We start from the raw sequence: 10,606 nt of genomic DNA, 5'->3' as shown, positions 1-10,606 counted from the left end.
GGTCCTGCGGCCCTTGGAGCCGGGCTAGGGGTGCAGGGGGCCGAGCTGGGTGCAGGGCTCCCTGCCGAAGCATCGCTATCTGTCCGGGGGGAGACCGCCGCTACTCGTTCCGGTACCGCCTTTGTAGCTGGCCCGGAGGGAAGGGACTGGTCCAGCGGGAGGAATCCTGCGGGCCGCCTGGGGCGAATTGCGGCTTCTCCCGCGGCCTTTGGCAAATGGGCCAAGAGCGCCGTCCGCTTCTGGTAGAGCCAGTGTGGGGGCAGCAGCCTCGTAACAGGGCCTGCAGCCGCGGTGCGGGGTGGCCTCTGCATCTCTGAGTAGCACGGATGATCGATCCGAAGGGCCTTTTCCATGAGCAGACTTAGGATTTCAGGACGAGAGAGCTGTTTTACAAGGCAAATGCTCTTCGTGGCTGGGAGAGCCAGAGTGTAGTAGGTGAATGCAGGAGTGCTACCGCAGCAGCGTTAGTACCCCAAGGACCAGGCTTGGGCTGGGCTGGAGTGATGAAGGGTTGCCCTGTAACAAAATGCTGTTTATTGGCTGTTTTTAATTTAGTCATCCAAAGTGTGACATCAGTAGAAAGCAAATGAAGGTTGTTTGCATCCTGTTTCACAAGAAAATTTTAAATATGTGTCTCTAATGTTTCTAGCACTTCATACTGAGTACTAGGCAAGTGTTGGTTTTAAAAATAACTTGCAAAGTATGGTGATGGGTTCATGTTCATCTTTATTCACAGATGATGAATAAAGTTGTTTCTGTAAGAGCAGAAAAGGGAATCAGACACTGCTTACATTCTCACTGGGAATTGCTCAGACCAGAGGAAGAGCTGTGGTCAGGTTTGGCTTGCGTGACATCCTCATGCCAACAGCAAACACCACTAATGCTTTTAATTTTTGTCTGTGACTTAAACTTTTGCTAAACCCTATCAATTAATGGTTACCTATGTCTGAAAGCACAAAATTTAGTCATAGTCTTTAAATATTTATGTATATAATTATGTAGTGTCATGCTTTGCCATCATTCAATCCCACAAAACTTTTATTATCAGTGATATCTTGTAGTCTTGAGTTCTGTTATTGGAAACAAGCCTGTTGGTGCACATGTGGATTAAAATTTCAGGTTTCTGTCATAATTTCCTTTTTCGCCAGTTAGTAAGTCTTGGAGGGCGATCTAAAGTCATTTGCTGACTTACTTCAAAGAGCTCTAAAGTTTTCCTGTCACTCCTATTTTTAGCTGTGAAGTAAAGTTTCTTTGTGGAAGCCTTTCAAATCTTGACTTCCTGTTCTTGTAACAGACTGCAAGAATGAACATAATGGATTGAGAAAGTACTTCACTCTAATTATAAAGCTGATGTAAAATCCTTTGTTGCAGCAGAGCTACTTTATTTTTTTTTTGTTTGCTTACTGTAGTTGGTTTCTTTCTATAGACCCAAAGGCTTTCTGAAGGGCAGATTTTTGTCTTACCGGGTGAGGCAATGAAGCTGTAACATACACAGAGTTTGTGTTTTGTGTTGGCCAAAACCAATTGTATTCTCTTTATTTACCCTTTTTTATCTGTATGATTCGATAATCTCTGGACCTCATTTAGTATCCTGTAATGTCTGATGGTCACTTAATACTTCCATTCAGTAGACAAATACTGATGTATTTTACTGTGAGAGCAAAACTGCAGGGAATCAGACTACTCAATTTCCAGTTATTGTACTGGCTGGCTGCAGTTTTGTAGCACTTCCCCTTTTCTTGTGAGAGGGGGGAATATTCTCATCTCTTAGGCTGCTCTTCTCCCCTAACTCACGTACAGTCTGTTCATAACTGCTTGAACATGTTACTAACAAACATGCTTTTCCATTTATTATCTAGCTTGAAAGTAGACCTGAGCGTGATGAGGCAAATACCATGCACAAAACAGAAATTAAGTGCAACTTGAGAGAGCAGCAGACTGGAGATGACAGGAAGAAGAAAACAAAGCATCAGTGACCCACTGCAGTGCCTTCAGAAGCTCCAGAGCGTGTTGGCAACGGTCGAAAGGGAGGAATCTCTACCCAGTGAGGGCAGGCTGAAAGGCCGCAGCGTGGAGGAGAGCCTGGTCAGGCAGGTGGCACCTCGAGAAGCATCCCCATAATTCCAAGGCTTGGAGGCAGTGAGCAGTTGTGGCTGTGCTGGGACAGACAGAAAACACAAGGAGGTGAACGAGCCTGCGGCTGCCCGGTGGTTCTGAACACCTCTGCAGGATGTGCTGTGACTTGTCCAAGGGCCTCTCCAGAGTCTGCAATTGTGGGTGAACTACCAAAAAAAGGGCAGTGAGTATGTCTTTATTGAACGGATGTGTTGAAATATTTTTGGCATCTTACTCATTAGAATTTTTTTGGAAAAATGTAAAAGAGGAGGATAAAATGTTTCTTACTTTCGGAGTTCCCTGGTTTTGTAAAGCCAGAGAGAGAGAGAAAGAGCATTAGATCATTCTTTAGATAGGGGAACTATTACAGTGGAAATGACTGGATATTTTCCACTTCCCTAATCTATACAGAATTAAACACCTAAAGTCATTACAGAATCCTAGCTGCTTATTTTGAGGGACTCTTGATTGTTATTTCTTTAATGTGATGTTACTATCTCTTTTTTTTGTGTAGGAACTGGGTTGATTATAGCTTAATTAGTAACCTTATTTCATTTTCATAAATAATTATCTCAAATTAGTGGAACAAGACAACTTTTGCTTTTCTTAAGGGTTTTGGAAAACAAAAGCAATACTGAATCCTCTTCAGTTTAGGGAGATTGATTATAGATGAATGTGAGTTCTTTGGTGGCTGCATTTGCCTTTTCCCAATGTGATGATTTTTTTTCTTTTTGATATATATATTTCATTATCTTCAATTATTAGTAAGAAGGAACCACAAAGAAATAAGCGTATTCAGCTGTAGCAGGAAAGAAAGCTTAATTGTGGGAATTTAAGTAATACTGGAATGGTCACCGGTTCCAAAATAGCTTCTGGTTGGGGAAGCCTGAGTGAATGACCTTGGGCTGACACAGAAATGCACTCATCCCTTTCCTCCTCCCCTGCTGCCCTCCCATCCAAATAATATTTAAGGACATAATCAAGTATTTGTGTAACTTTGTGGATGGCTCCAGCTCATGGAAGAGTGCTTTGTCATACTGTTGCTGGGCGCATAAAGGACTATAAAGGAACATAAAGGACTGTTCTTGAAAGTGTTTTATTGAAATTTTGGTTCTTTTTTTCCATTTGGTTTGCAATTCAAATGCAAAGAGATACAAGAATAAATCAAATTTGGTATAAAGCTTTAATTTAAAAAAACCTCCAGAATAGTTGGTGCTTAAGAATGAGTTTTGCATTGAAAATGGCATGTATTCCATGATGTCCACATACTTTTAAGGGCAGTCTACAGATGGATAAATAATTGTACACCAGAAATGCTGAACTATATGACTTCTGCCTCACTATGCAAGGATCTTTTAATACATTAGACACTTAAAACTGTTGAAATCAGGTGCAAACTGCCTTACATGGATGTGGTGACAGAACAGATAATACATTAGACACTTAAAACTGTTGAAATCGGGTGCGAACTGCCTTACATGGATGTGGTGACAGAACAAGGGGTAATGATTTTAAACTAAGAGAGGGTAGATTTTTCATTAATACAAGGAAGACGTTATTTAGGAGGAGTGTGCTGGTGTCCTGGTTTGAGCTATATAGAACCAATTTTCTATTTAGTGATTTTACTTTTCAGCTCAGTCTCTTAAGTGGCTGAACTTGCTGAAACTAAAGGCATTGTTTTTCCAGTATGTGCTGCTAGAAGATAAGCTCAGGGTCAGTTGTCTCACCATGGGTGCCGTGTCTGCACCTACGGGGAGGAGAAGCAGACCCAAAACTGACCAACGAGGTATTCCATCCCACATACGTCATACTCCTCGACCCTTCCTCCATCCCAGACCCTTCTGTCCATCTCGATCCTGCAATGGCTGAAGTCCGAGCAGACCCTGCTGCTTCATCTGCCTGTGATCCTGATCCCTGTGTTCCTGCATCAGCTCCCACTGCTGCTGAGTTCAGTCTGGGACTTTTCCAGTGCCCTGCTCTGCAGAGCCTCTGGTGACATATACATCATTGGGAGGAGGGTGGGGGAAGGATTTTATATTGGTTTTGTATATATATATTTGTACGTATCTGTATATATTTAATTATTTTCCTATTTAGATTATTAACCTGTAGTATCAGTAGTATTGTTTTATTAAACCTGTTAGTTTTATTTTCCAATCTGTAAAGTCTCTCTTCCTTACTCTCTTTTCTCTTCCCTTTCTGGGCAGGGGAGAGGGGTTAACAGAGAGCATCTGTCCAGGATTTAGTGCCCACCCCAGCTCTGAACCACGACAGCTGGGACACTGCAACAGGCTGCCCAGAGGAGCTGTGGAGCTAAGTTGTGATCGTGCCAGTCCAGCGCTTGGCTCTTCAGGCACTGCTTCCCTGGCAGCTGCAGGGTTGGAGAATCATTCTTGAAGCACTGCTGTGGAGCATGGCTTTGCCCGCTTATTCTGCCTCCAAAGCAAAAGAGATTCTACAAAAAAATCTCTCTGAGCAGAGTACTCAGAAGGAAACAGGGAGCATCAGTTTCTACGAGGCAGGTCAGAAAGCCCCAGAGACCGTTTTGTCCTTACGGTCCTTGTGCACTGCTGGGTTATGCCACCCTCTTGAGGCTGATGGCAGATTTGCAAAGGAGAAAATACTGCACACAGTTACAGCTCCAAAGCTTTTTCTTGATCACCAGGAAACATTGTGCAGGCTGTTCTATGTTGCCCCCTTTTTTTTTTTTTAAACACAGCATATAGCCTGTGCCTCAATTTTTGTTCTGTAGATCAGCTTAGCCCTATTTTTCCTTCTCAGTGAGTAGGCTGTATCCTGTACAACTCTCAGAATTCCAGAATCGATGATCCTTACTACAGCCCTTCTCTTTTTAAGACAGGATTTATGCAGTATCTCTGTCTGACAGTTTCCTTCCTGAACCATTAGGCACCTTATCGGCTGAATGTTTCTTCTTTAGAGTTGTGGAATCAGTAATAATTCCATTTTAAAGTAAAACTTAAATCAGGCCATCTAGTGCTGTCTTTGTCCTTCATCTCACATCAGTTTTTCATCCAAGTCTCTAAAAAGGCAAAAGATAAAGATTATCTTAATAGTCTTAACATTTTTCATGGGTGAGAGGGCAACATGACTGTGGCTGGACTGAAGACAGACCATAGACAGCCCTGACAAGGCCCCTGTGAAGAGATGATTAACTACAGCACACTGGGCTTTAACCAATAGGACTTTATTTCTGTTGGTATCTCAACAAAAGAAACCTGAGGTCCAGTACAGAAGTGTGGCTAAAAAAAAAATAATAATCAAATTATGGTTTCATTTATTGATGTTGGTTAAATAACCAAGTTTGACATTACTGTAAAGCAAGAGACATATGCATTCCACTACTCCTTCTCATCTTCAGGAAAGCACAGAGACTTTCACATATCCAAGCACATTATTTTCAGGAAGATCTAAGCACCACTTCACTACTACCCAAAGGGTGAGCTAGCATGCTGTCAACTAAGGCCAAAAACTCCACCAGCCAGAACAGTTCTGGCCTTTGAAGGGACAGAGTATTTGTCCCCTTGCACAAAGGAGTTCACACCTCACCACTGTGATAGCCGCCTCCTCTTCCTACTTAAGTGCTTGAAGTCTGACCACAGCGTAATCCAATTAAATTTGATCCCTAAACCAGAAAAGCAGGGTACAATTTCTGCAGTGTCAAGGAGTAGTATAAGGCACAGTACTTTGCTATGTTTTTTACTTTAAATTTAAAGGAATGTCAATTAAGGCCGATTATCAACATTGTAGCCTCCCAGCAATAGTTAGAGTGCTCATAAGATTGGATAATTGTTTCCCATGTTTGGTGTCCAGTTTAGATAAAGTCAGTTCTCTTCCTGTTCAAGAACCATTGCAAATCAGGTATGGTGATCACTTGTTGCAGCTGGAACATTCACTTGTGCATCACTGCTCATTCTGCTGCCCCTCCGTGACGGCAGACACCCCTCCTTGGCCCTTGTTGACGTCGCTGATGCATGCCCACAGTCCGTCCACTGATTCCTTCCATAGCGTGACCTCAAAAACAGACCAGGAAGAAGTTTCAGCCTTAATACATCCTCACTTTCCCTTGTCCTTGCAGCCATCACATTGCTAGTTCGGTGACAGTCTGCAGTTACACAAGTCAAGAGTTGCAGCATTGCTTTAAGTATCAAATTATTTGTTGCTGTATACTGAATAATTACCCAGTGGCAGTACCCTACAAAATACAGCTAGGCTTGCATTTCTCATGGTCAGTAAGGACGAAGAATGCAGTGCAAGTAGTTTGCTAAGGGTTAGGGTCTTTCTCCCCTCTTAGTAAGTAAAAAGAAGAAAATTCAGCAAAGGAGAATCTGCAACAGTTTTAACTTAAAAGTGACAACAGCCTGCCTCATCTCAGCTCTTCTGAAAACACGGCACACAGGAGTAGAAGCCAAGGCAGCCGTACTCACTTTATTGTCTCCCCCAGACACTGCGAGAATATTTGCAGTAATGGACCAGCTCACATGCCAGACAACATCGTTGAACTTGTGCAGCAACTTTGGTGACCATGAATTTCCAGAGGCATCATCACACGTCCAGATAAACACTCTCCCATCCTGCAGAAGCAAGCAGACCGAGCTGGAAGTTTGGCGAACTTGATCCAGGGACATTAAAATACATTGTAAGTTTTAAGGTCGTCCTCACAGCGAGACCATCCTGCTCTTGATTTTCAAAATAAAAGATAGTCTTTGGTACAGAGCCATGCATGCACAAACCCTTGATCAGAAATGCTTCCATTGGGCTGCTGTGTTTGGGAGGAACAGGAACCAAAGGCTCCTACACACAGGTCCTGCTGTAGCACAGGGTTGCCAAGAGGACCTGGTACAGCAGCTCTGTCCTTACCACTCCTTTACCTCCTTCCCCTTCTCTCTGGTAGCTCAGGCAGGGCCCTGAGTCTGTCTCTGCCGCTCCAGCAGAACCTCACCTGTGAGCAGCTGGCAATGGTGCTTGTTGGCAAGCCTATAGATGGAGCCCAGGCCACATCTCGAACCCAGTCACTGTGAGCCTCCAGCTTCTGCTCTTCTTTCCACTGGCCATCTTCTTCCCTGGAAACACATTTATGCGGTCAGAAGGCTGGCAGCAGCAGCAACCATACTCCTCAACTCTTGTTTTGTTTTCACAGCTTTCAGACTCCTGGCTTATCCAGGTAATACAAGGCACACATGTTCCCTGCTCCTCTCCAAAATCCTCTATGGCTTAAACTGACAAAATCTCTTCCAAGAGACAGAAAGCACCACAGGAAAAAGGGTATTTGATTTTCAGTTACTGTACAGAAATCTGCTGTTGTCCAAGTGACAGTGGTAACCAAAGACAATTAGAAAGCCACTTTCCAAGGTAAGGCGTCAGCCCTGCTTCATAAGTTGCTATAACCACATGAGAAATGGTACATCACTAAGTTATTTACATTTTTAAAGCACATCTCTAAAACGTCAATTCAAAGATGAAAGCATAGAGATGCTGAAAATATTTCATGAAGTCCTAACAGGGAAATTCTAAGACTATAACGGATATCAGGTTTTAGAAGTTCTTACTTCCAGATCTTGACCAGGTTGTCGCAGCCACCAGACGCAAACCTTTTGATGTAGTTCGGTTTTTGACCAGATGGTTGTTCTATAAGGCTTCCTGGTACAACAGCAGGAGCCCAGCTAACTGCGTTACATCCAATCTATTTAATGAAAAAAAAAAATTATTAAAAGTTGCTTACTTTAACTAAGTACATAAAAAGCTGCTGAGGGGCCAAAGGACACCCAGCATACTCTCCATTGCAGGGGAAATAAGCCCATCTTAGGAAACTAAGAGTCTTGCACAATGCTGGATGGATATCGCAGGAAGAAGAAATCCAAATACAGCCTAATCTCAACAGGGCACTTAGCAGAAAGCCTTAGGTAGGTTGTATTTCAGTGCTTCTCCAGCCTACAAGTTCTCTGAGGCATCAGCTTGGTGCTTCTCTATATCGACAAGAAGTCGGTGCTGCTCCAGAGGAGCACTTACCGTGTGTGCATTGCTGATCTTTTTGACTTCCCACTGCCCGTCACCTGTGTAGCTCAGTAAGGAAATGGCCCCATCAGAGCTCCCGCAGGCCAGGATCAGTCCATAGTCATGCGGTGCCCAGCAGACAGAATTCACTGTGCGAGTGAAACAGACTGCGTTACACCACAGCCCAAAACTGACCGGCCCAATCACTGCCCAGCGTCAGTGGAAGAGTCACTGACAGCCAGCAGCTCTGGCAGCTGAGTCTTAGCGTTCCTGAGCTTCAGCAAAGCCAGTCAATGAAACTGCTTACTGACAGACAAAAAACTGCCTTCATTTCTGGCACCCTTTTAGAATGATACCACCAGAAGAGCACTCTTAATGAGAGATTAAATCTGACTATCCTGTGCAACAGCAAGGAGTATTGCTGACTCTGGGACAAAAGCTGAAGGGCAGGCAGGGTATTTAAACTCTAGATCAGTAACGAAACAAAGCTGGAGACTACTCAGATCTGCGTGCAGGAGGACCAGTCATCTGAACAAAACAGTTTCCACTGTAAAACAAAATGTGGCATGCTAAAATCCACCTTATCCCTTTCTCCCTGCAGTGGATACTGCAATATTTCCCTCAAGAATTCAGTACCCTAGCATCTTATTTGAAAGCCATTTTATTTGTAAAAACTGCCACACAAACATGGTATGAATCAGAACAGGAGGTTATCCACCAGTATAACATTACATGAAGGTTCTGTCTATGCTGACCTGCTGTCCCTCCATTAACTGCTCCCTTCCTGTGTGACAGAGGCTTTCTTAACACTGACACATTTACTCAATCTTACCTAAATCCTCTCATATCCCCTGTTCCACCTCCCAGCTCCAGACCCCACGTACCTGAGGAGTCGTGCCCTGTGTACTCGTATGTCTTTTCCCAAGTGCCATTCTCTTCCTTCCAGACAATGACCTTCCTGTCGTAGGAACAGGAGGCCAAGATATTTCCATACATAGGATGGGCCCAGGCAACCTGCCACACGGGACCTTCGTGCCTGCAAGAAACAGAGCTCTTTGGAAAAGCTGCGAGAAACCCACTCGGGTCACGGCTGTGTCGCAGCCATCGTTATTGCAAATCGGTGTTCTGCGAGTGACTGACGCAGAGATGTGAAGAACATGAGTAATGCCAAGATGAAAACCAGCATGCAGGACTGACAAAGCCATCGCCATCGAAAACAAATCAAAGTGTTTATTCTTGTAGGAGCAATTAAGATTGTGAGTTTACTTCTTGAAAATTAGAGGTGTCAAGTATTTAATGAGTGAAAAAGTTGCAGTGTTATTTCTAACTCGCTCTCTGCCCTCCCCACAGCTCTGAAGAGTTGATCAGCAACAACCAGCCAGGGTAATTACTACCACGGACGAATTTACCATGCATCTTATCTTACCAAAGGGCAAAACGACAAAATATCAACATTTTCTACAGATTAAAGCCTTAACTTTACACCACTTTACCCTCTCAGGTCCGCGATGAGGATTTGCCCTCCATTCCTAACATCAAAGATTTTCACGGATCTGTCTGAAGAACAGGTCGCTAACCGAGTGCCGTAGTAATCCATCTGGGCATCGTGCTGCAAGGGGATGGAAAACCTGCTGTCAGCGCGTCCGAGTTCTGCTTTGTTAACAAATCTTACTACTTTTTAGAAGTAGCCCTAAGAGCTGTGAACAGACAACTGACTCCCAGCATGACAGGTTAAAAAAAGACAGTTCAGCACTCCAGACAAGCCACACAAGTCATTTATTTCCCCAATTGCTGTTTTCACTACACAGAAGTAACCTAGGGAATTTGGAGCAGGAACGCACGGCGTTTGCAGGAGGGGACAGGAAATCAGTGCTACTGACTACACAGCCCTGACCAGCTATGTACTTCTGTTTCATAGCATGTAAAGTGAATGTAAGAATACTGACACCTTATTTATGTTTGAAACGTCGCTGTGTAACCAGGCTCCTTGCTTCCACAGATTACTTGGTAATGTTTCCTCCTACCTGTGCTTACACATCTGCTCCTGGAGACATCCCCAGGATGACAGTTTCATCTGTCAAAGTGCTGTACGCATACACACAGTTTCATAGAAACGAGCCTAGGTGTGCAAATTAAAGTTTAAAATCAGTTCCTCTTCCCCTAGCAGCTACGTTTTCCTGCCCACACGGCATAAAATAGGACATAAAATAAAGCATAAGATTCAGCACTGGCAGAACTCCGGGCAGTGCTCTCCATGCAGCACCCCACCGCAGGCACACACCTCACACTCTCACTGCCTTAAGTGCCACAGCCGTGCGGTCGGAGCCGCAGAGCCCGGCGCTGCTTTACCCCAGAACCCCCCCGCACTCACGATCATGTCCTCGTGGGAGGTGTCCACGGTGTTGATGACCGAGACCTGCGGGGAGAACCAGACAAAACAACGCGCATCAGCGGGGGGCGGAGGAGCCACCTCTCGCAC

General features: G+C 44.2%; 1 protein-coding gene across 1 annotated transcript; it reads right to left on the bottom strand.

The window, feature by feature from the left end:
* Positions 1-5,739: 5,739 nt before the first annotated feature.
* SEC13 (SEC13 homolog (S. cerevisiae)) lies at positions 5,740-10,543 on the bottom strand (the record flags this gene model as incomplete). Its single annotated transcript, XM_010178568.1, has 8 exons — positions 5,740-6,147; positions 6,561-6,707; positions 7,076-7,196; positions 7,683-7,816; positions 8,143-8,276; positions 9,012-9,163; positions 9,621-9,736; positions 10,499-10,543. Coding segments are annotated over 8 exons (960 nt in total), but the record flags the coding sequence as incomplete, so codon positions are not given.
* Positions 10,544-10,606: the final 63 nt, after the last annotated feature.

The sequence above is a fragment of the Mesitornis unicolor genome, unplaced genomic scaffold (genome assembly GCF_000695765.1).
Source record: "Mesitornis unicolor isolate BGI_N332 unplaced genomic scaffold, ASM69576v1 scaffold8642, whole genome shotgun sequence".
Lineage (NCBI taxonomy): Eukaryota > Metazoa > Chordata > Aves > Mesitornithiformes > Mesitornithidae > Mesitornis > Mesitornis unicolor.
Note: the sequence above shows the minus strand (reverse complement) of the source record. Positions and strands in the feature narration are given on the sequence as shown.